At 43.2% G+C, this 26,110-nt stretch overlaps 1 protein-coding gene across 1 annotated transcript in view; it reads right to left on the reverse strand.

Moving 5' to 3' along the window:
• Positions 1 to 26,110, reverse strand: part of NCAPD3 (non-SMC condensin II complex subunit D3) — a gene marked incomplete in the record, with an annotated part of 2,635,837 nt that overhangs the window by 206,943 nt on the left and 2,402,784 nt on the right. Inside the window, 1 exon segment of the mRNA XM_044081165.1 lies at positions 18,157 to 18,293. Coding sequence (XP_043937100.1) covers positions 18,157 to 18,293 — 137 coding nt within the window.

Genomic DNA, 26,110 nt, shown 5'->3' on the forward strand with positions numbered 1-26,110 from the left:
TTACTGGTGCCAGGCACTTTGTAAAGACCCTGGGCGCAGTAGATAAGCCAAAGGGCAGTGCAGAGAATTGGTAATGCAAAAAACCTGCTTTGAAGCGGAGGTATATTCTGCAAGATTCCCTTATTGGGATATGCAGGTATGCCTCTTTTAAGTCTAGAATTACTAACCAGGCATTCTTGCCTAGCATAGGCAGTAGCTGTTGTAAAGTCAGCATTTTGAATTTTGGAATGTCCTGGAACGCGTTCAGAATCGATAAGTCCAGTATTGGACGCTATGATTGGTCTTTTCTGGGTACGAGGAAAAGTCTTGAATAAAATCCTTGTCCTTTTTCCTTTTCTGGTACCGGTTGAATAGCCCCCATATTCATGAGGGACAAGACTTGTTTCTGGGCCTCTGCCCACTGGTTTTGTGGCAGATCTGGCCATCCGTTTGGAATTGGCAAAGTATGGAAATGAAATCTGTACCCCTGGGATATTATGTTTAATACCCACTTGTCCTGGGTACTTAACTGCCAATTTTGAGCATGAAGTGCTAGTTTTCCCCTCAAGGGGGCTGCCAAAAAATAAGTGCTTGGAGATGATAGAGGAAAGTCATTGAGAATGCTTACTGTAGGGTTGTGCTTTGTTACCTCCAGATTTGCAGGTGGAGGCACCCCATTGCTTTGACCAGTAAGATACCTATGATTGATATCTGGAGCCTTTTGAGCACCTGGGTTTGCCCTGAGTGGCTCTGTTGGACACAGGAAAGGACCAATTCTTAGTAGGCCAGTGCCTACTGAACCTGGGTGGCTGCACTTGCAAGAAATATTTTACAGTTTGCATAGATTTAGCTTTGTCTTCCATTTTCTTTAAAACCTCTTCTGCCTTATTACTAAACAGACTATCATGCTGTAAAGGGGCATCCAACAATTTAGCTTTAACATGATTAGGCAGATTTTGCTCCTTGAGCCAGGCATGCCTTCTTATCACAGATCCAGTTACGGCGGCCCAGCAAGAGGCCTCCAAGGAATCAAAACCACATTGCAAAGTATGCTTTCCAACCTGTTCAGCTGAATGCAATAAATCCTGTAACTCTTTATTTTCCACACAATCAGAAATCAACATAATTTTCCATTTCAGTAAGCCCATAACATGCTGCTGATATTTAAGCATATGAAACTGGCAGTTTAAAGCCCTGATTGCCAAGGCTGCAGACATATAAATCTTCTTACCCCATCTATCCAGCGCCCTGGAATCTCTATCAGAAGGGGTAGGACTTTTGGCTGTAGAAGCCTTAACACCCTTGGGACCCTGAGAAATTGTCTCAGGATCAGCAGCAGGATTTTTGAAAAGAAATTTGTGGGAGTCAGGAACCCTGTAATATCGGTCTGGTTTACTAGGAGCCGGAGGCAGGGAATCGGGAGCCATGCTCGATTTCGAGAACACATCATCAACAATGTCTAATACAGGAGGTATTGCCAAAGGCCAATGCTGAGGAAGGAGAAAGAAATCCCCAAGTATCTTTTTTGATTTAGAGAAGTCCTGACTCTCCCAGTGAAAATGTTCTCTTAAAGTACGCAAAGTCTCTCCAAAAGAGTAATCCTCAGGAGGAGATGCAGATGGGATGGATTCCTCTGCATCAGAATCCTCATAAGGTGGAATAGAAAATTCCTGTTCAGAAGAAATGGAAACATGATCTGAAGATTCATAATCAGTGTCTTGCCTAGGCCTCTTAGCAGGGGGGGCTGGGAACCCCTGATCAAGGTAATTAAATCCTCAGCCATTATGATCATTTGTTTTTTAGGCATAGGGGCCTGAGCACGTGGCTCATGCATCGTTTTTTTAGACATAGAAGTTGTTTTTTACCTTGTTTTTGTTGATGGCGTCGGTTTAATATAAAAATGTTGAGGCCTGAAAACACCCTCAGAAGCTGGTGCCTGCTCAGCGGCACCGGACCCATCTAAGGAGAGACATCCTACGGGTTCAATACTTTGCAAATCTCGCGGCATACTGGACTCCGAATGGGCCTCGGTAGAGGCCTGCGACTCAAAAGTAGCGGGTATCAGGGGCTGTTGAAAGCGCCTCACTGAGTACCGGTGACTATCTTAGGAGAAGCTTCGTCATCGGTTTTGGACCTCGACGGTCTGTCTTTTTCCTTGTGATTTTTGTCAACTCTGGTAGTCGGATTGCTAACAGACGACATTTCAGGGTAGTTAAATCTTGAACCAAAATATTTAGAAGCAAAAATATACCGACGCTTAATAGAACGTTGGTTAAATTTAACAAAACCAACAGCAAGGCAAGTTGTGATCAGGGCCTAGGCAAGGACTACAGTACAAATGAAAATCCTTATGAGGTATTTGCTTCCCACAAGTAATGCAATTAACAACTTTTACTGACACCGGTAAGGAGCAAGAAAAAGTTTCCCCAACGGGGTACTTAGCTTTAGTTTGAAGACTGCGGTCCTGAAACTCGAAAACGAAAATTTCAGGAGTCGGCCGACCGGCACTTGCGAATTGCTTCTGCGTCGGGCACCGCGCAAGAAGACAGATTAAAAAGGCGTCAACTGCAAGTTTTACACCACTTACAACCTGACATCATGGAAGAGGAGACAGCAACTGATGCAGGACCCAAGACTTTGTTATTCAGGCTGACTGAGGGCAACCTGCCAGCAGATTACCCAAATGTAATGACTGCAACAGTGAAACACGAAGGACATCTGGTAGTTGTGTGGAGAGAAAGCACAACGGCACTAGCACCACAAGAAAAGGAGTAAATAGGTGGAATTGAAGAAGAATGACAGCACCTCAAAACAGCATGTGTGAGGACTACAGAACAGATATGTGGCTGAGCCAGGTATGGAAATAAGGTACATAAGGAAAGCTGGTGGTGGAATGCAGAAGTTCAGGAAGTCATTAAAAGAAAGCAGGAGTGCAGAAAAAAGGTGGGAGATAAAAAAGACCAACCAGGCTAGGAAGAAATACTGATTGGCTAACAAAGAAGCTAAGAAAGGAGTTACAAAAGCAAAGCATAGGGCCTCAAAGACACTATCAACTTCTGGAAAATGGCTCAGTAGGTGGCACAAAGAAACAACATCAGGTTGCAAGGCAACGACAGAAGATAAAGAAGATAGTCATAAAAGATGCCAGCAACAACCTGCTCACCAGTCCACACAACATCAAAGGCAAATGGAAGAAGTATTTTCAGCAGCTTCTGAATGAAGAAAACCACACAGAAGCTGTACTGCCCCAGAAACATATGAAGAGAGAAGAGGAGCAGCCCACCCTAGAAGTAAAAATAGCACTAAGGAAAATTAAGTCATGGAAAGTAGCAGGGTCAGATGAGGTCACAGCTGATATGATAAAGATGCTGGGTGAGGGGGGGGGGTGGCTTCTAAGGGTGCTCCTAGCAATGAGGAGAGAAAGGCTTAATCCAGATGACTGGAGAATAAGCATATTCATGGCAGCATACAAGAACCAACTGTGGGCAGTAGAGGTATCAAACTCCTATCACATTTCATGAAAGTTCTGGAGAGGGTGACTGATAAACAGATACGCAGAATAGTAGAAAGTAAGATGGGAGATGAGCAGTTCGGATTCAGACCAGGATGAAACACAACTGATCCAACGTTTGCAGTGAAACAAATAGTTGAGAATAAGCTAGAAATGAGAACAAAGTCCAACGCCCAATTCCTAGACTCGGAAAAAGTATATGACAAGGTCCAAGAAAGCTGATTTGGGCAGCACTGCAGTGGTTTGAAGTCCCAGAAACATTGGTAGAATTAGTGCAAGCTATGTACAAGGACCAAATGACTCAAGTCTGAACAGTGCTTGGCTTCACAGAGGGTTTCCCAGTGGGAATGGGTGTGCACCAGGGTTCAGCTGTGAGCCCACTGCTGTTCGAACTGGTGATGGATTACATTAACAAACAGGTCGGTGGGATCAGATCAACAAAGCTGCTGTATGCGGATGATGTAGCATTACAGGCAGACTCTTGAGCAAGAACTTCAGAAAAGGATAGGGGAATGGAAGGCACATAGGATGAAACTAAGCACAAATAAGACCATGGTTATGGCAGCAAACTGGGAAAATCAGAACAAGCAGAAAGTTGAGACAGAAGGGACGACAGTGGATCAGGTAAATAGCTTCAAGTATCTGGGAGGGGGTGGTTGAAGAGGGTTGAAAAGGGAAGTCTGAATGAAGAGGTCAATGCTAGAATCAGAGGGGATGCAGCCAGCTGAATAGATACTCAAGTGTAGTCTATGACAGAAGAATGCCAAAGAAGCTGAAAATTAAGGTGTAGAAGACAGTGGTGCAGAAACCTGGGCAATAAAGGCAGAACAGGTGAAAAAGCTAGAGGTGATGGAAATGAAGTGCTGGAGAAAGGTGGTAGGATGCACACTGTAGGGCAGATGAAGGAATGAGGACATAAGAGCAGAAACCAAACTAGGTCCAACTGCAGAAAAGATCAAAGAGAACAGATCACGGTGGTTCAGACACATGCAGAAAAGCAGACGACAATATGGTGAAGAAGATTTGGGACAGACAGGAAGAAGGTAAGAGGAAACAAGGATGTCCAGCAAAGAGGTGGATGGACTGTGTGAAAGATGATCTGTGACAGTCAAGCATGATTGTCAAAGAAGGCAGGAGTGTGGCATTGAAATGACAGAGATGGCAACAGTTAACATGATACACTGACCCATGTAGAAAATGGGGAAAAGGGGGGCTGATGATGACTCTTCTAACTTCCTTTTTTATTTCTGACATGTTTGTATATACATACATTACTATTACCCTCACACAATTTCCATTTTTCAAGTCACATATCACTCTTACTGATAACCAGTTGTTACATCCAATATGTTTACTTCATCTTCTCTTAACACCTATAATCCAGACCATGTTTCATATCTTGCTGTACAACTTTTCTTTATACAGCTTCAAGTTTTTGTTTTCTTATACAAGACATCTTGCACTCAGTAAACATTAATGCAGTTTTTTTCATGCACTATTCAACCATTAAACCTTCACTTCATCACTTTCTCTTTTTGCATCTTTTTTCCTTCTACTCTTATTTTTCTCTTGTTCCTTCTCACCCTAGCTCCAACAGATTTAACTTTTTTGCTTGTTTTTTCCCGTTTGAGTAGCTATCCTCCTTTTCACTTGCCAACCCATCATACATATTTTCTGTTTAACATCTGAATCTGTTTTACAACTATTTCCCCTTGTTGTTTTTCTTTACTTTGAGTAATATTTCAATAAATATGTACATACTCATGTGTAGCTATTTAACTGTTGTGTTATTAAATAATAATGAATACAACAAATTAAACCATGAATTTTATTTTCCACATGTAAGATATGAGAAAAAGCAATTGACCAAGAGGAAAGAAGGATGTCCAGCCAACAGATGTATGGAGAAGATTTGTGGTGGTCAGGCATGACTGTCAAACACAATAGGAAATTGACAATGAATCAAATGAAGTAGCAAACACTTGACGTGACACCCTGACCCAAGATGATTTCTATAACTCTCCAATAATAGGTAAAACAGATCAAAGGATAAATGGTTAATCCTTCAAGCAATATCCAGCAATAAAGTAAAACAAAGGTAGGATGAACAGAGACACAACTGAATCTTGTTAATAAAGTATACATTTATTTAGAGGTTAGCACGTTCATAATCAAACTGCCCGCTTCTTCAGACCATTAACACTGACAAACATAACATAACTTTTAAAAATACTAACAACCAACACATTAAAATGAACTGATCACAACATATGCTCCTCCTTGATTGGGATACAATATATTCTCCTCCTGTCCGCAACAGATCAGGCAATAGATGTCATAATAAAATACAGTTGCAACCTATCAACAACACTCTACACATATTAAAATGAGCCAATAACTATATATTGCCCTCTTTCATTAAAATACAGTGCTCTCCTTCAATTTGGAACATTCAAAGTGCAGGCATCATACTGAAACACAACTGCAACCTATCAAAACCCCTCTACACATTCAAGTAAACAAATCACAGTGTATTTCCCTCATTCATAGAAATTAAAACAATGAGAAGGTCACACTGAAAAACCAATCAGTAAAAGCTAAATGAAAACTCCTGGAAATGGAACTTCCAATGAGTGATCTCTCAAACCTCTTGAATCAGAGGCACGTGGGATATATGCAAATGACCCTTATGAACACCAGGTGTTTCAGCTAATTGGCGATTCTGAATGCCCATGACATGTTTCGTCGTTTTAGTTGTGGATATGCATATTTCTGCCTTGTTATGACAGCCCTGTGTTTCTTATGCTAAGTCAAACACTCTGCTTGTGATGTGCTGATGAGGTCATAAGGCCAAAATATGCATATCCACAGCTAGTGGGGTTTGGCTTTATTGGCCTGAATTTGTCCATTAAAACGACGAAACAAGTCATGGGCATTCAGAATCGCCAATTAGGTGAAACACCTGGTGTTCATAAGGGTCATTTGCATATATCCCACGTGCCTCTGATTCAAGAGGTTTGCGAGGTCACTCATTGGAAGTTCCAGCTTTTACTCATGCATAGAAATACAAAGTATTCATTCAGTCTGCCACAATCAAAACATCATATTAAAGCACAATGCTGCCTAATTATAAAAATTACGTATAGAATATTTATATATATATATATATATATATATATATATATATATATATATATATATATATATAAAACACACACACATGCAGTGGGTGTAAACCAATCACAGTATATTGCTATCGTTCACAGAGATGCAATATATTCCACCAGTCCAGAGTATTCAGTAAGTAAGCTTCATATTAAAACATGGCTGTAACTTATCAAAAGCCTTTTACACAGTAATGGAAACCAATCGCAGTGTATTAACCTCGTTCATTACAATACTATACTTTATCCAGTTCGCCACAATCAAAAAGTAATCATCATATTGGAACACAATACTATCTAGTTTTAAATGGTGTATATGGAATACATGCAATAGGTGTAAAAATGGTGAAAATATATCGCGATCTACATAAAGTCTTTCAACCAACAATTCAATTCTGATTCAAATACTGAAGTAGATCAGAGTCCACAGGATCACAACACTGATTCACCTCAGTAAACTACATGCCTTCAAGACAAGTTATAGTGACGTACTACCACTCAAACCCATCTCCCCTATCTGCTCCTAATCTAATGATCCATCTAAGTTCCGATCTTTCCGTAACATTCTTAATATCACGGATACAAACATTCTCATATACATTCTCTATCACTAGAAACTTAAAACAGTGCGTAGGGTGATATACAATGTGATAAATGACTACTTGCTTAGTAGACAAATTAGTCTTTATTTAATTCTTTGAAGACTGACGACCCCATTGATTCTAACCATGCAAGGACTCCCTAAAATTACATAAAATACACAAGAGTCCCCAGCAACCTTCATTTTGTCCTACTGTTGCTGACAGGGGTTGGTGCACAGAGCCTTTTTCTATTTATGTTGAAAAGCATCTCCAGCCTGTGATAAACAGAAATGCTTTTGTTTTAGTTTATTCTAAACAATTTTTTTTACAGGATTTATTTGTTTTTACCATCAGATTAATGACATGGATGAATCTTTTTTGATGGAATTAGATGGGAAACCATTATTCACGGTTATCCTGAATACTCTTGGTTTGGAATTTATCAGGAGGTATTTGGAGCACCATACTGAATATGATACAAAATGGATTGATTTACTTTAGTTATTGAAGTAATACTTGAAAACAATGTTTTTGTTTTTAATGAGAATTATTTGCAGATAGATGGAGTAGCTATAGGCACTTCCTGTGCCAATCGCTATGCCAAACATGGTCCTTGCTCATTAGGAGGAAAAGTACAGTGTTGTACCTACCATAAATGTAGATGTTCGAGTGTTCACCCTGCTGCAGTCATCACACTTGAATTATCCTGCCGTCAGGTGGTCCCGCAGTCGGCCTGAATTCCAAAGTCTTGGTCCAGCGTCGGTTGCTGTTGCTTCTTCCCTGACGTCAGTGCGCCAGGGGTATGTAAGAGGCATCCGACGCCATTTTCTTCAGTTTTTTCTTGCCCCAGATGTCAGGTGATATATATATACATATATATATATATATATATATATATATATACATATATATATATATATATACACACACACACACACACACACATATATATATATATATATATATACATATATATATACCTTTAGGCACAAGCAAATACACCACAGAGGTTGTACAGGATAGAGTGGTATAGATAAGTTCAGCTAGTGCAGAGGGGATGGAGGGAGGGTAACCTGGACTGCAGCAGGGTGAACACTCGAACATCTACATTTATGGTAGGTACAAAACTGTACTATGTTCATCGTGTTACCCTGCTGCAGTCATCACACTTGGGTTGAATCCCAAAGCTAAGGATGGGAGGTGGAGTTAAACAGGGTTAGAAGAAGCTAGTAGGCCCTGCAAAACTGCAGTGGCAAAACCAGCTCTAGTCTTAGAATGTGGTGTGCACTGAACTCCAAGTTGCAGCTTCCACAATATCCTTGGTTGGCACTCCCCTGAGAAAGGCTGCTGATGTAGCTGTAGCCCTGGTGGAGTGGGACCTAATGTTAGCAGGTACCGGTTTCCCATGATGCATGTAGCAGAAACGTATGCAATGCCCTATCCATTTTGAAATGGTCTGTTTTGAGATAGCTTTTCCTTGTGATCCTGTAGCATAGGCTACAAAGAGCTGGCCAGTTTTTCTAAAAGCCTTAGTTTTATCCAAGTAGTAATGTAATTGCCTGTGGAATGTCCAAAGAGTGCAGGAGTCTTTCTCCTTTGTTCTGGGGATTTGGGAAAAAGGTGGGCAAATGAATGGTTTGGTTTAGGGCCACACTGGATACCACCTTTGGCATAAAGGAAGGGTTAGTTCATAGAGACACTCTGTCTTGATGAAAAATGAGGAAAAGCTCCACTGCCATTAGTGCCTGTAGCTCTGAGACTCTTCTAGCTGAGGTTATTGCTAGTAGTAGGGCAGTTTTCCATGAAAGAAATTTTAAATCAGCTGAAAAAGTTGGTTCAAAGGGCGGCAGAGTAAGCTTTTCCAGAACAAAGTTGAGATCCCAAGTAGGTGTTGATGCTCTCTGTGGTGGTCTTATGTTCTTAGCCCCTCTGAGGTACTGTCTTAGGAGTGGATGTGAGAATAAAGGAGGATCCATGTTGTAATGAGCTGAAATTGTTGAGGCGTGGATCTTAATAGATGAAAAGGAAAGTCCTTTGTGCAACATCTCAGTTAAATACTGTAGAATCTGAGGAATGTTTGGATCAAGTGGATTTTGGCCTTTAGCCTGGTTCCAGGCGCAAAATCTTTTCCATTTGTCTGAATAGGTTTTCCTGGTGCTGGGCTTCCTTGTCTCCAGAATGACATCCATAACAACTTTGGATAGAGGTGTTGGCTGGTTGTTTAGGTAATTTGCCATGCAGCCAGGTTTAAAGTCTTGTGCTGGCTGTGTAGAATCCGATTGTCTCGCTGGGTGAGCAGGTGAGGAATCTGTGGTAAAATCCATGGTGGGCCGTGGGCCATGTTCCTTAGAATTGGATACCAATGCTGGCGTGGCCAGTCTGGTGCAAGGAGTATCATTTGTGGCCTCTCTAATCTGACTTTCAGCAGTACCTTTGCTAGAAGAGGCAGTGGGGGAAAGGCATACACTGTTAATGTTTTCCAACTGAATGAGAGGGCATCCACTTTCCAAGCTTGTGGTGGATGGAACGTCCTTGTGCAAAATTTTTGAAGTTGGTAGTTTTGGGGGCTTGCAAACAGATCTATGTCTTGGCGTCCCCATTTTTGAGCTATCATTGCAAATACTTGTGGATCTAGTTTCCACTCGTGTGGATCCATGATGTTTCTGCTTAGGTCGTCTGCCAATGTGTTTTTCTTTCCTGGTAGGAATTGTGCTTGTAATTGAACCTGGTAAGACAGTGTGGTGTTCCATAAGGTTATTGCTTGCCTGTATAGAGGGTAGGAATGTGTGCCCCCTTGCTTCTTTATGTACCACATTACTGTAGCATTGTCCGTCTTTATTATTAGTTGCCCTGGGTGTAAGAGGTCCTTGAAAGCTGTTAGGGCATTCTGTACTACTAGCATTTCTTTTTGATTGATATGCAGATGCCTCTGATCTGTAGTCCATTTGCCCTGAATGCACTGTCCTACCATGTGTGCTTCCCAGGCATAGTCCGATGCATCTGTTGTCATAGTTTGCCTGGCTGTGGGTAAGGTGAAAGGCTGACCCTTGTTGAGGTGACAAGCCTGTGCCCACCACAGAAACTCCTGTTGAAGGCAGGGAATGAGTGGTATCATTGTTTCCAAGCTGCGGCTGTGCCGAGTCCATACGCTTTTCAGGTACCATTGTAATTTCCTCATATGGAGTTTTGCAAATGGTATTAGTAGTATGCAAGATGCCATGAATCCCAAGGCCTGCAGAATTTTTCTTGCAGGGAGTTGGGTAATTGTTGCCATTATTTTGAAATATTGAGTCAGCTGTTGTTGCTTGTCTGGCGTGAGATAAGCCATCTGAGCAGTTGTATTCAAGCTGGCACCCAGGAATATTATGTTTTGTGAGGGCACTAGTTTTGATTTCTTTTCGTTTACTGTGTACCCTAGGCAACTTAGAAGGTGTTTGACAAATGCCAGATGCTTTAAAAGAATGTCCTTGCTTTCTGCTTGAATAAGGCAGTCGTCCAGATATGGGTATATTTGAATTCCTCTTTGTCTGCAGTATGCAATTACTGGTGCCAGGCATTTTGTGAAGACCCTGGGTGCAGTAGATAAGCCAAAGGGCAGTGCAGAGAATTGATAATGCGTTGAACCTGCAACGAAGCGGAGGTATCTTCTGCAATTTTGTCTGATAGGGACATGCAGGTATGCCTCCTTGAGGTCCAACGTTACTAGCCAAGCATTCTTGCCCAGCATGGGAAGAAGCTGCTGTAGTGTTAGCATCTTGAATTTTGGTACTTGCAGATAGGTGTTCAGAATTGAAAGATCCAGAATGGGTCTCCATGCTTTGTCCTTTCTTGGAACTAGGAAGAGTCTTGAGTAAAATCCTTGTCCTTGCTCCCGTGTAGGCACCTGTTCATAGGTTCATAGATTATAGGTTCATAGATTAGTACTAAGCTAACTGCCCTTGCGAGCCATTTTAAGCTTAGCCAATTATCCCTTGTGAGACTCAAATCCTGCACCTTGTGTTTGTAAGGCAAACACCTTAACCATTAGGCCACCCTCCCAACCCCTTTTTTTGTCCCCGAGTTGTCATAGCCTTGCCCCTGTCACTGTAGACACGAGTCCCCGAGTATTAGAGAGGTCCGTACACAGAAGTACACCAACCAACTGTCCCATCTGTTGACAGGACTATTGCATACCCGTAGTGAATTCATAACAGATGTCCAGAATAATATTCATTGTATGTATAAATGAATGAAATAGTCAAATGGGAAGGGAAACCCCCCCCCCAACCTGCATTATGTAGTGGAACCACTCCCCGCAATAAATTATGTAGCGCTGACCCAATAATGTGGTCAGAGGTGCCCAAACACCTGCATCTATAAACACAGGTAGAATGATAAACTCTGGGCTAACTCTGTCCATGTGCTACATCTGAACTTTGAACAGCGCCAGGGCAGTGCTAGTCACCAGTCGGCCGAGCCTAAACCCGGACCAGCACATGAACACCCTGACTCATGTCCATGAGAGCTGTAATTTGTTTTTGTGCATCTGCCCATTGATTTGGTGGCAGGTTTGGCATTCCTTTTATCCTTGGTAAGGTATGAAAGTGGAATCTGTATCCTTGAGAGACAATGTTTAGGACCCATTTGTCTTTTGTGATTATGTGCCAGTTGTCTGCAAAAAATGCTAATTTTCCTCCCAAGGGAGCTGCCAGGAGAGATATGCTTGGTAGTTTGAGGATTGAGTCATTGTGTTTGTCTTCTGCTAGCTTGGGGCCTGTCTTCTACTCCTTTCTGGGTAGCAGTACCCCATTGGCGAGGTTTGTAAGGGCCTTGTGACTGACCTCTGCCTCTTGGGTGTCTGTATTTGCCCCTCTGTGATCTGTCAGAAGCTGGAAAGGACCAGTTTTTTGTTGGCCAATTTCTGCTGAAACGAGGGGGTTGTACCTGCAAAAAATTCTTGACAGTCTGCAAAGACTTTGCCTTATCCCCCATTTTCTTTAAAACCTCTTCTGCTTTGACACCAAATAATACATCCTGCTGTAAAGGTGCATCCACTAATTTTGCTTTAACATGATCAGGAAGGGTTTGTTCTTTTAACCAAGCATGTCTACGTATAACAGAGCCAGTAACAGCTGCTCTACAGGAAGCTTCCAATGAATCAAATCCGCATTGTAAAGTATGCTTGCCCACCTGTTCAGCTGCATGCAACAGATCCTGCATTTCCTTGAATTCAGACTGTTCAGTATGTGTGCCCATTTTTTGTTTTAATTGAGACATTAGGAATTGCTGATATTTCAGCATGTGAAACTGACAATTTAATGCTCTCATAGCCAGAGTTGCTGAGGTGTATATTTTCTTTCCCCATCTATCTAGGGCTCTGGAATCCCTTTCAGAGGGCACAGGATTTTTAGCCATGGAAGCTTTAGCTCCCTTAGGACCCTGGGAAATTGTTTCTGGGTCAGCCACAGGGCTTTTATAAAGGAATTTGTGACAGTCAGGTACTCTGTAGTATCTGTCTGATTTGGCTGGAGCAGGAGGTAGAGAGTCTGGATTTAGACTAGACTCCAATTAAACATCATCCACAATATCTAAAACTGGAGGGATAGTAAGAGGTCTATGCTGGGGTAGTAAAAGGAACCCTCTGAGCCTTTTCTTAGAATCAGAGTAGCCCTGGCCTTCCCAGTGGAAATGTTCCCTCATGGTATGTAAAGTTTCCCCAAAGGAGTAGTCTTCAGGGGGAGATACTGAGGGAATAGAGTCTTCAGCATCAAAGTCTTCATAAGATGGAAAAGTGTAATCCTGTTCCTCAGAAGAATCTGAGGAAATCGAGACCTGGTCAGAGGAAGCATAATCCTCCTCTTGTCTTGGTCTTTTATCAGGAGGGGGATTGGAACCCCCTGATTAGGGTAATCAAATCTTCAGCCATCTTAAGCACCTGTTTCTTAGGCATGGGGCCTTGAACTGCAGACTGATGTACAGTCTTCTTTGGTTTTAAAGGAGTTTTAAGCTTAGCATAAGATTTAATGGTGAGTGTAGTCGGTCTGAAGACACCTTCTGCAACCAAAGGTGTTTCCACTGCACCGGGGTCTACTTCTGCTCCGGTGTCGGAAGGGCCTAATAAAGATGGCTGCATCAGCCTAGTAGACTCCACTTGAGAATCCGCAGCTGTCTGGGGTTCCAGTTCTGTGGTAGTCAGGGGCTGCGTAGGCGCCTCACTGAAAACCGGAGAACCGGCGACAGGCCCAGCAGAGGTCTCGGAATCTGGCTTGTTCCTAGGCTGCCTGTCCTTATCCTTGCGTTTTTTTAATGCATGGCGGTCGTCGGTTGCTCCGACGGCATGAGATAATTAAATTTCCTACCAAAGTAATGTCGTGCGAAGACAAAACGGCATTTGATAGTTCGTTTATTAAACCTAGCACAAAACCGACAACCTGTGACGTCGTGGTCTGGGCCTAGGCAAGGAATACAATAGGAATGGAAGTCCTTATGAGGTATTTGCTTCCCTCAAGAAATGCAATTGTTAACTTTTTCTGACATTGGACTGAGGCAAGAAAAGGTTCCCCAACGGGGTACTTAGCTTTATTGAAGACTTCGGACTGAAATTCGAATCGAAAACCTCAGGTGTCGGCCGACCGGCACACTGCTTCTGCTTTGGGCACCGTGCGGCAAGAAAGACTGAAGAAAATGGCGTCAGATGCCTCTTATATACCCCTGGCGCACTGACGTCAGGGAAGAAGCGACAGCAACCGACGCCGGACCAAGACTTTGGAATTCAGGCCGACTGCGGGACCGCCTGATAGCAGGATAACCCAAGTGTGATAACTGCAGCAGGGTAACACGATGAACATCCCTGGTTTTGAATAATGTGAAGTTCTTGCCATTTATAGGATTTTATCAACATTTTGTCGATGATACTTTTACAGTTTGGAAGGGTTCAGTTAAGGATCTGCATGACTTTGTTGAATATTTACAAACCACTATTTTTTTTTGAGTTTTCACTACACTACACTACTCAGCTTCATCCATTCAGTTTTTGGATATACATGTTATTAAGTCCTTAGATGGCAAATTCAGTACAGAGCTATTCAGGAAAGAATGTTATAGGAATACATTACTACACAGACAAAGTATGCAACCTGGCCATATATTCAAACAATGTTGTGAAAGGACAGGGTATGCATATCTCAAGGCTGAATGCTAGTGATGAAGGCTTCAGCCGAGATTAAGGGATACTCAGTAATAATTTCACAGACAGAAGTCATAAGAATACTGAAATGAACAGGATACTCTCACAAGTTTTACCTTTGAGAGAAACCAGGGCTACACCATATTTTTCCAATAATTACAATACTAACGTTGATGTCAGTGACATCAGGAGAAGCAGGAGACACGTTAATATATCTATTCATTACAACAGTAGCGAATCAGGTCACAGATATTTTTCGTAAGCACTGGCTGATATTAATGACGGATGAGAGAATAAAGAATCTGGTTGGTGATGCACCCCATTTTTGTTTTAAGAATAGGAAATCCATCAAAAGACTTTTATGCTATCTGATAAGCAGAGGGCAGTGCTCAAAGACAAAAACATGGGAACTTACCCATCTTTGAAATGTAATTTTTTGTGGTTACATTGATTTACTACCTGTTTTTTATAGGTTCATAGGTTCATAGGTTTATACTAGGCTATCTGCCCTAAGGCATTTATAAGCCTAGCCCAAATTATTGTGGCTTTGCCACCTCTTATATGAAAAAAAACTGTGCCCATTAGTTTGCTGCCCTCTGTCCAGCAGTGACCTGAAAGTTAGGGCTTGAGTAATGTTCCAGTCTATATTCGGGTTCTCAATCACCCAATATGATGGTGTTTGATTTATACCTCCAGTGTCCTCAGGTGGAAGAAGGGGTTCCTGAGTTTGAGAGGGTTGAGAGAGCATGCTGCTAAATTTGTAGAGTGTTGGGAAGCAGTTTAGTCATTGCTTATTGTTTAATGAGCCTCTGCTACTTCAATAAGCCATGTGGCATCCTTTATGAATATGGATACATATCTTTATGAATATCCGGCTTTGGGGCCGGTTTCATGATATGAGGTAAAACCTAATAGTAAGGGGTGCTAACTTGCAGAGCCTTTGAACCCTCTTTCAGTTTACAGCACAGTTTTCGGTTAGCTCCATACTGGAGAAGGGCCCCGAGTGCTGCATTTTGAGATTGAGGACTTTGCAGAGCAGCATTACCTCAATTTTCTCCCATTTTTGTTTTCTCAGGTGGTAGGTTTAGAATTTGAGCCTCGCTCTAAAAGGCACTATGGTGGTGTATTTTGCTAATATGCTTGTCAAGCATGTCATCCCAGGCAGACAGACACTGATCCCCTTTGATGACAAATGACATTAAGCCAATTGTTAAAGCTGATGATCTTGTCTCTCTATATTGTGGCATCATTCTTGGTGAAGGAAGATACTGCTCAGGGTTAGGGGTACCTGCCTGGGGCTACATAATCAGAGCCCCTCAGCTCCTTTTCATTTAACCAGAAAATTTCCAGCTCAGGAAGGGCAGAGTCCAGCTCTTCTCCCACAAGAGAGTGCAGTCCACGAAACTCTTAATGTAAAATAACTGGCCTGGAAGCCCAAGTGCTCCCCAACTAAGACTGTCACACTTGGACACTGGGCTCTCAGTTCCCAACTGCTCAAGTTACACAAACAATCCAGATTCAGGACAGAGGTTCAGATTTAAAGTTGATGCAAATTGTGAGATGCGCCACATAGTTTACTTAGCATACTGCATTGTATGCTCTTTGTTTTATGTTGGTAAAACTAACAGGAGATTTAAAGAGTGGATAAAGGAACATCTTTCCAGTGTTAGGGCCTATAACACAATGAATGCCCTGGTGAAACATGTAATGGATCACCCCATGCACAGTTTTAAGTTTCTAGCGATAGAGAATACATATGAGAATGTTTGTATGGGTGACATTAAGAATGTTTCAGAAAGACTGGAACTTAGATGGATCGTTAAATTAAGAGCAAATAGGAAGACAGGTTTGAATGGCAGTGTGTCACCCAGACCTGTCTTGAAGGCATGTAGTTTATCAAGGTGAATCAGTGCCGTGATCCCATGGACTTTGATCTACCTCAGTATTTGAATCAGAATTTAATTATATGTTGGAGGACTGTTCTTTATGTATACTGCGATAATAGTATTGTGCTTTAATATGATGTCTGCTTTTTGATTGTGGTGAACTGGATAAATATGTAGTATTGTAATGAACAAGTTTATTACACTGCGATCGGTACGCTTTACTGTGCGAAAGGTTTTTGATAAGTTACAATGGTGTGTATATATGAAGCTTACTTCTTGAATGCTCTGGACTGGAGGAATGCATTGTATCTCGGTGAACGATACCAATACACTGTGACTGGTTTACACCCATTGCATGCATTTTATATATACATCTCTCACACACACACACACACACACACACACACACACACACACACACACACAAAATATATATACTTTTTATAATTAGGCAGCAGTGTGCTTTAATATGATGTTTTAATTGTGGTGGACTGGATGAATACTTTGTATTTCTAGGAATGAGGGAAGTACACTATGATTTGTTTGCTTTCATGTGTAGAGGGCTTTTGATAGCTTGCACTTGTGGTTCAGTATGCTCCGAACTGAAGGAGTGCATTGCATTTTAATGAAACAGGGCAATATATTATGAACAGCTCATTTTAATATATGTAGAGTGTTGTTGATAGGTTGCAACTGTATTTTATTATGACATCTATTTCCTGATCTACTGCGGACAGGCGGAATATATTGTATCCCAATCAACAAGTTGAATATGTTGTGATTGGTTCATTTTAATGTGTAGAATGTCTTTAATAGGTTACTATTTTTAGAAGTTATGCTATGTTTGTCAATGTTAATGGTCTGAAGAAGCAGTCATTTTGATCGTGAAAGCACTAATCTCTAAATAAATATATACCTTAACAAGATTCAGTGGTGTGTCAGTTCATCCTACCTTTATTTTACTTTATTGCTGGATACCCCATATCTTGTTTTATTAATATAAAATAAAATGATGTGTCATGTTAACCACAGTGATATTGACTGTAAATGCACACTGTGACATACAGACTGTAAAACAATACTAATTAACAATCAACTATATTTTGAAATGTAATCCTATAGTTCTCCCATACTGCTGTCTAATACTGAAGCTATGATTTGTGATAACACTGTAAAGCACGTAATAGCAATGGTGAACCTCATAAGTACTGCAGTGATTTTCTTTGTAATATATTCTGATGCCTTGTAATTTTTGTGATAAAAGTTATACCTGCTGATGCCTTGGGCCTGGACAGTGGTTGGAAAATGTCCCTAAACAATCTACTTGGTTAACAAATGATAAAGTAATGTCAGGGAACATCCTCACTCAATCTACAATCACCCTGAATCAGTAGTAGTAAATCCACTATTAAGTGGAAGGAGATAAAAGAACAGCCCTAGCACCAACATTTACAAGGTTGAATCTTGAAAAGCAAACATAAAAACTAAAGCCTGACTCCTGGGCTTCGCAAGGAATATGGGAATTTGTTTACGTAACTTACATGTTTCAAAATCAAAGTGAAAACTGCAGGAGATGCAGAAAACATCTAGGGTCTCGGCAGTTAAACATACTTATTCGTGAGCAGATATTACCCCGATATGTATAGCACCAGCCATATGAGTGTACAAATCCATTTAATGACATATCAAGAAAGGTTCCTGAACTTCCATCACTAACAATATGTATACAACAAATGGACTTTATCAACAGGAATTTTTATACTTCCATAGTACAGAGCAAAAAAAAAAAAAAAAAAAAAAAAAAAGACATGAACTTCAGTCAGTCAGAATAAAAAAAAAGTTAACTGCAAGGACAGAGTGGTTGCATTACCTTGTTTAACTGGAGTAGTGCATCCTTTTGAAGGTGATCTTATTAAAGCCCCAGTGCTCTTGCTTCTCTGGCTTTGAGTACATTCCACTGCCTTTTTAGCCGAATTCAGTATGGCAATTGTACTCAGTGACAAACGTCTGCAGACAGAACATAACATTAGGAAAATACAAATACTCACTGCACTATATTCTTGAAACGCATGTCAAGCAAGAGATATCTGCATAAATAATTTGTATCAAGTGTAGCTTTTTAGGAGGACTCAAACACTTACCAACAACGGACCTCAAACTCTGCTGGGTAGCAAACCCATATGTTAATAAATATGGAGTAGTAAATATGGAGTGATAGGAAGGAAGGAAGGTCCATCTCAGCCATACCTCTCAACCTCTTACAGCAAGAAATCTGGACAAAGCCATAAATAAAAGTGGGACAAAGGCCTAAAATAGGGACAATTTTTAAATATTTCTCTTGCAAACTTAGAAAGGTGATAGAATAACAGGTTTTGCATTAGCAAAAATTTGCTGAAGCGTACGAAGTCTGAAACTAAAATGTCTGTCATTATTTTCTAACCTCAGTCTTTAATGACTTGCCACTAATTTGCCAGGAAAAGCACAATTTTATGAAAAAGGACCAAAATCTTAGGAAAAAATCTGTATGGTTGAGAGATATGATCTCAGCTCTTTCTCTAGTCAAGATAATGTGAAGAGGATGGTTCAAAGACAACAAATGATGGAAATGTGCAAGCTTACCTATATAATAAATTCTATTTTGGTTTTAGTCTTTCAGAGTATGAAGAAATGGCAATGGACTTTTCAACTGATGATATATAGAATATGTAAGAAATAACACAGTGCTCAGCACATCAGCAAGTCTTTGAGAAGGCTCATTATACTGGGGCATCTATTGGCATACTTCCATCTTTTATGTTCTTGCTTAACTATTGTGTAAATCTTGAGCATCCATAAGCTCTTTACAGACACTTGTACTACAATTCAGGATAGCAGTGGAAGACAGCCATAGATATGGGGGTGGGGAATGCAAAGGCTGAGAGTAAATTACACATTGCAGAGGATTTCTCAAAGCTCATCTGAAACAATGAATACCTGGAATTTTTTTTTAAATCTTAGTCCTAGCCTAGTATCAGACCTAGCAAATACTCTTATCACATGTACAATGTTAGAGTCGCTCACTGATCATCTCCCAATGCATATGACTAAACAACTCACACATCCAGTTAAACAGCATATTTATAAGCCAATGCATAACCTTCCCAAGTTTAACCCAAAAATGTTCATTACTACACTATCATCTTTTAACTGGAACTTCCTAAACACCTTCCCCTTTAAAGATGTTGTAATTGAATTCAACACGTTTCTAAATATCCTAAACAGCCTTTCACCTCCTAGAAGGAAAAGACTGAAAACAATAATGCAATTTGACTGTCCAAAAAGAGTGGAATGCTAATGCAGGATGGGTGAATGGGTGAAAAGTATACAATGAATGGCAAAAATATAAAACACCTCAATATCTTAAACTTCAGAATGCTTCACAATCGTACTAAAAAGCAAATAAATGAAGAAAAAAACCCCTATACTTTCAGAATAATATAAAACATAACCCTAAAAAATAAAGAAATCTTACATCCCAGCCAAAAATTCTACCCAAATCCCTCTCCCAATAATGCACCACTTGAAACTGCAATGCAGTTCAACTCTTTATACATTATAGCATCTTTAACCAAGGATTCCTCACCATCTAATCTTAACCCTGCCCAACAGCCACATATCACCACATCCACTTTCAAATTCAACCCTGTGCCCACATCCTATACAAAATTATTCTTAAACTTAACAACTTTGCTCTTCTTCAGTTGATGACCTTCCAAGTGAGAAACTAAAAATGGCAGCCAACAGCATTGCCTATCTTGTCTCAATCCTTATAAATAGGTCTATCCAGGAATCCCACATTCCTGCTCTCTGCAAAAAGTCACACATTATCCCTCTGCACAAAGGAGGAAATTCAACAGACATTTATAACGTTAGACCTATAGCAATCTTATCGCACTTCGCTAAAATATTTGAAAAATCTGTTCAAAAGCAGGAAGAACTTCTATCCCCTACAAAACATGGCTTCTGCCATTCCCATAGTACTAGCACTGCCATTGTAACTTATACAGATACTGCCAGTAAAGCTAGAGATAATGGCAAACTAGACTATTGTTTCTACACTTGTCTAAAGCCTTTGACACACATCATAACAGCAAACTTCTGCTTCAAATGTCCTCACTAGTTCTCTCTTAGCCCATCCTTCTGTGGTTCAAAAGCTACCTGTCCAATAGGTATCAGTCATTAAAATGGCACCCCACGTGCTCTCCTTACCTTCCAGTCACCACCGCTGTACCACAAGGCTCTATCCTTGGGTCCCCTCCTCTAACATTATCACCAACACCCTCTATACTTCCACATAACAGGCCACACTAATACAATATGCAAATGATTTCACTCTCATTTGCACATTTGACAACATGGCACATTTCCAAAAAATTACTCGGGGAAGCTTTAACAGCCACTGAAACATGGTTTTATAACTCACAAATCATACTCAACCCAAAAAAAGACCAGACTACTACTTTCCCCAAACCCCTTTCTCATGAAAAAAATAAAATTTAAAGTCCTCTCTCTTGATATTACAACCACTAAAGTCACTTCTCATAGCAAACTATTAGGGTTGATGGTGGATGATAATCTTACATTTGGCTTGCACATACAAAACTGCATAAGAAAAACCAAAAACTAGAGATGCTTTACAGAGCCAAAAACTTTCTCACCGACACAACTAAAACTACACTTGCCACTTTTTATCTCCTCCCCACTCTTCTTTCTGGCACTACCATCCTTACTAACCTGGAGGCTTCACAAAAATTAAAACTTGAACAATACTATAAAAGTTGATCTGAAGTAGTTAACTTCATTTGTTCATCAACCTGTGGGTATCGGATCCATATCGAATCCGAGCCGGCAGCTTTAAACAGCTAAGATTCGAGCTCCAAGCTCCTCCCCCTTACCCATAATCCCCTGCCATCCCTCTCTGACCTCAGATCTCGTTTGCCGCGGTTGAATCAGCAGCTTAGAATGAGTTCCAGGCGTGGGAATTAGTCATTTTGTGAGAAAAATCTTATTATCTACCCTTTTTTTTCCCTGTAGTTAAATTACTGTTGTGTGTGTTGCTCCCTACTTAGAATTTTAGTTATAAAATTTGTTAATTGTTTTATTTAGTGTAGTTTAATTTCCTCCCCGTGTGTGTGAAAGCGTGTGCGTTGAACCTTGTGTGTTTTTAGTCAGACTATGTCTGAGGCCCCAAAAACCTTCTTCTCTAAATGCACAGAGTGTGGCCATAAGCTATCCCCAGCGGATGGCCACACTCGGGGTGTTATCTGCCTTGGGGTTGACCACCTCTCCTCAGGCTGCACTATTTGTGCAGCCTTCAACCCCAGGGCCCTAAAGGACAGGAGATCGAAGTTGATTCTGGTGGGACTTCTGCCCCCGGACTCGACTTCGACCTCCTCTTCCTCGGTGGCACCTGCCGCGGCAGTGCCTCCTTCTACCCCTGCTCCCCTGGCCAGGACTCATCCTCCCATCTTAGGCCAGGAGGAGAGGGAAGCAAGACGGGAGAGGAAAAAAGAGACATCACAAGCGGCGGGCTGTGTCTTCCTCCCCGGCTCCGCCGGCTAAACAAGCAGCCTCTCCCAGGGCTTCCGGGCCTTCTCCTTCCCGGCTCCATTCACCTCGTTTCTTCCCGGAGCCGGAGGAGGAGACCCGGTCACCTTCGATGTCATCGAGGCGGCACTCCCGGCCTGCCTCGGTGGTCTCTTCTAGGCCCACACGAAGTTTGTCCGATGCAGATATGGACCGGATGATGCGTAGGTTCCTCCAGGCCCAGCTGCAGATGGGAGTGCTCCTGCCCCCCCTCTGGGGGGGGGGGGCTCGACCCCCTTTTTTGCCCCGATTGCTCCTTCTCCGACCCACTTCCAGGGTTCGGAGACTTCGGACCAGAGTTGCATAGGAGCCGGGGAGGGTCGGCGCGGATAGTACCTTGTACTTCGGTTCCGACCGCACCCTCGAGTTGGTCGGGTCCCTTTTGGGATCCGAGCTCTCGGAGCCAAGATCTGAGCTGCGGATCCGGAGGTGTCAGTGTGTCTTCGGCTCCGTCTCGGTCAGAGCATACTGGCCCTTCAGATCTGATGCTTCGGCGCTGGCTCCGATCCACACATCGAATCTAAGGGGACTGCTCTTGGATCCAAGGGAGAGCAGTTTTCCTTTGGCGTTCAATGTTGTGGAGAGGGTATTGTCGAGGGATTCGAGGCCCCAGGCTCCTTCTACGGTTCCACCCTGCACTCTCTCTCAGACGGGCCTACCTTCCATCACCCGGCCCCAGGGGCAGCCTGCGCCTACGTCCCAGATGGTTCCCTTGGAGGAACAAGATGTGGTTGGTGAGGCCTCTTCGGACAGCCCCCCCCCCCCCAAGGAGGTTCCTCACAAACGTAAGTGCAAGAGGAGGCACTTGGACTCACCCGAGTCCTTGATGGAGGACACAGATTTAGAGGAAGGGGAAGGTTCCCCAAGGTCACCGCCCGAAGACGTCTCCTTCGGGGACATTATGGAAATGTTACGCATTGGGGGGGGGGGTCTGCCCAAAACCTTCCTTGGATGAGTCTGTGTTTCTGGAGGCGTTTGAAGCAGGCCCATCTACCTCTCGCCGATCCCCTGGTAGATCTGATCACTACCAGGGCATGGAAGGAACCAGACACTGTGGAGCCCATTCCTAGGAGACCAGATAGAATCCTCAGTCCCCCCACTGATAGGACGGTTTGGAGCAAGGGTGCTCCTGTAGATGCCATGTTGGTGGTGGCCGCCACCAAGAAGGAACTAGCCCAGGAGAGTTCCTCGGTCCACCCTCCTGACAAGGAGTCTCGGACGATGGACCGCCCGGGGAAGTGAAAGTTCGCTTCAGCTACCTTCTCTGTAAGGTCGCTGAATTATATGGCACATGTGATACGACTCCAGCGGGCTCTCATCAAGGAATACGCCGGGTCGCCCCAGAGTCCATGTCGGCCGAGGATAAGAAGGTATTCTCAGCTTGAATGGCCACTCAAGTCCATTTCAAACACCTCTATGCGGCTCCTTTCCCATGCTACGGAAGGAGCCGCTAGAGCTAGTGGAGCGGGCGTTGTCTTACGGCGACATGCTTGGCTCCGCCTTTGCGATTTTGCAGAACCCTTCAAGACGTCCTTCGCAAATGCCCCATTTGACGGTTCTTCGCTATTTGGCAAGACCGTCCGTGACACGCTGGTCCAGAGCGAGAAAGACGGGAAGACGTCTGCCGGAGTCCGCTTCTCGGCTCCCCAGAGGTCCTTCTTCAGGAACCAAAGGGGACAAAAGAAGATGTGGCTCCAGAAGTCTCAACAGTCCCGTTTCGCTCCGGACCCCTCGTCCTTCAGAGGCAGAGGAGGACAGGGTGGACGCCGGCCCAGAGGCAGAGGGGGACCGAAGAATTTCGGGTCGAGAGAACCCTTTTCTGATCGGCCCGCGCAGCAGCCCTGAAGGGTTGCCCGACTGTTCCACTCTGGAGGCAGTCGGGGGGGGGGGTGTGCTTCGAGGCACCTAGCAGTTTGAGAGTCCATTACAACAGATCGCTGGGTGCTTCGAATCATATCCAGAGGTTACAAAATTCCCTTTCTGTATCCCCCTCCCAGACCCCGAAGCCTCCCGAATGCCCCACCCAATCAAAGGGAGGCAGCAGCCGCAGAAATAAGCCAACTGCTAGAAAAAAGAGCGATCCAGCACTTCCCCCGAGACCAATCCGGATTGGGCTTTTACTCCAGGTTCTTTCTGGTGCCAAAAAGACGAGGGACTTAAGGCCAATCCTCGACCTGTCCTTTCTAAACCTATCAGTGTCCAAAGAGAAGTTCCAGATGGTCACCATTCAATCCATTCTCCCACTCTTACAGGAGAATGACTGGATGTGCTCAATAGACCTCAAGGATGCGTACTACCACATTTTGATGGACAGACGATCCAGACGGATTCTCCGATTCTGGCTAGGAGCCAGCCACCATCAGTTCAGGGCTCTTCCCTTTGGTCTCACCACAGCCCCCAAGGTGTTCACCAAAGTTTTGGCAGTTGTAGTGGCCCACCTAGACTCCAGTGGATACAGGTCTTCCCGTACCTGGACTGGCTCCTGACCGCCCCCACCCCACCTGAGACTCCAGTGGATACAGGTCTTCCCGTACCTGGACTGGCTCCTGACCGCCCCCACCAGGCATCTATGTTCAGCCAGAAATTACTTCCTTCACTTGGCCTCCCGGCTGGAAATCACAATCAACCTCAAGAAATCTTCTCTTCAACCAACCCAGATCTTAGACTTCATAGGAGCCAGGTTAGACACAAACCTATTGAAAGTCTTCTTAACTCTGGACCGGCTTCGAACTCTGAAGCTCCACGTACTGGCCCTTCTACAATCCTCGACTCCTCCAGCGGAATTGGTTCTGAGGGCTCTAGGTTCCATGGCGGCAACAATCAATCTGCTACCTTTAGCGCGCTTGAACATGAGGATACTTCAATGGACCTTGCAGGTTCAATGGTTCATCCTGCAACATCCACTGAGTTCTCCCATTTCCCTCAGCAGGATTTGCAGGAAACCCCTGCTCTGGTGGATCCAGTCCCCGGACCTCCAGAAAGGGCGTCCCTTTTCTATATCCCCTCCTCTAGCCACAGTGACCACGGATGCTTCTCGCCTAGGGTGGGGGGGGCACTGTATGGGCAGAACCGTCCAAGGCACGTGGACCCATTCAGCGACCTTGTTGCATACCAATGTCCTAGAGATGACAGCGGTGCTTTTGGCATTGCAAGCACCCCAGGCCCTTCTTCCCTTAGGGACAGTTACAATTCAGACAGACAACATGTCAGTGGTCTGGTATATTAACAAACAGGGGGGAAGCAGATCCTACCCACTTTGTCGAGAGGTCATGAGAGTTTGGGAATGGGCGATCTCCACCAACCACTTTCTCATAGCGACGCACATTCTGGCTCGGTCAAACATTTTGGCAGACAGGCTGAGTCGAACCATCCTCTCACCGTACGAGTGGTCTCTGAATCCCAGAATAGCGAAGCAAATCTTCCTCAAGTGGGGTCAACCTTGCTGCGATCTCTTCGCGTCTCCTTCGAACGCAAAGTGCAGCGACTACTTCACTCTAATTTCCCCATCAGGGGAATCCCCCAGAGACGCTCTGGTACATGTCTGGCCATCCGGTCTACTTTATGCTTATCCCCCTCTTCAACTAATGATAAAATTCTTACAGAAAGCCCGTCAGTTGGGGAGCAGAGTAATCCTCATAGCCCCATTCTGGCCTCGACAAACATGGTTCCCATGCCTATGGTCTCATCTGGTGAATCCTCCATGAATTCTAGATCCCATCCCGGATCTGATCTCTCACCCACTAGGATTATCAACCCTGAATCTGGACAACCTCAAGCTCACAGCTTGGTTGACCCAGTTCCAGTAATAGCTAGGACTCCCGGTATCTCGTCCTCTGTTAAGGCTATTTTAGTAGCCGCTCATAAACCTTCTACGAGAAACATTTATAACAGCAAATGGAAACGCTTTACAATCTGGGCGGAGCATAGAAAATTGGATCCCTTTACAGCTCCGATACCAGCAGTGTTAGAATTTTTGTCAACTTTATTTGACCAAGGTGCTAGCTCTTCTACGGCCAAAGTCCAATTAGCCGCTATTTCCCATTATCATGTGGGAAGTGATCTCGGTTCCTTAGCCTCTTCCAAATAATGTAAGACGTTCTTAAAAGGCACTTTCCTCTTAAGGCCTCCGGTTAAAGATGCAATCCCTCCATGGGACTTAACCCTTGTTTTCCAGTCTCTGACGGCTCCTCAGTTTGAAC

This window comes from Protopterus annectens, chromosome 8.part0 (genome assembly GCF_019279795.1).
Source record: "Protopterus annectens isolate FY-2018-M chromosome 8.part0, PAN1.0, whole genome shotgun sequence".
Lineage (NCBI taxonomy): Eukaryota > Metazoa > Chordata > Ceratodontiformes > Protopteridae > Protopterus > Protopterus annectens.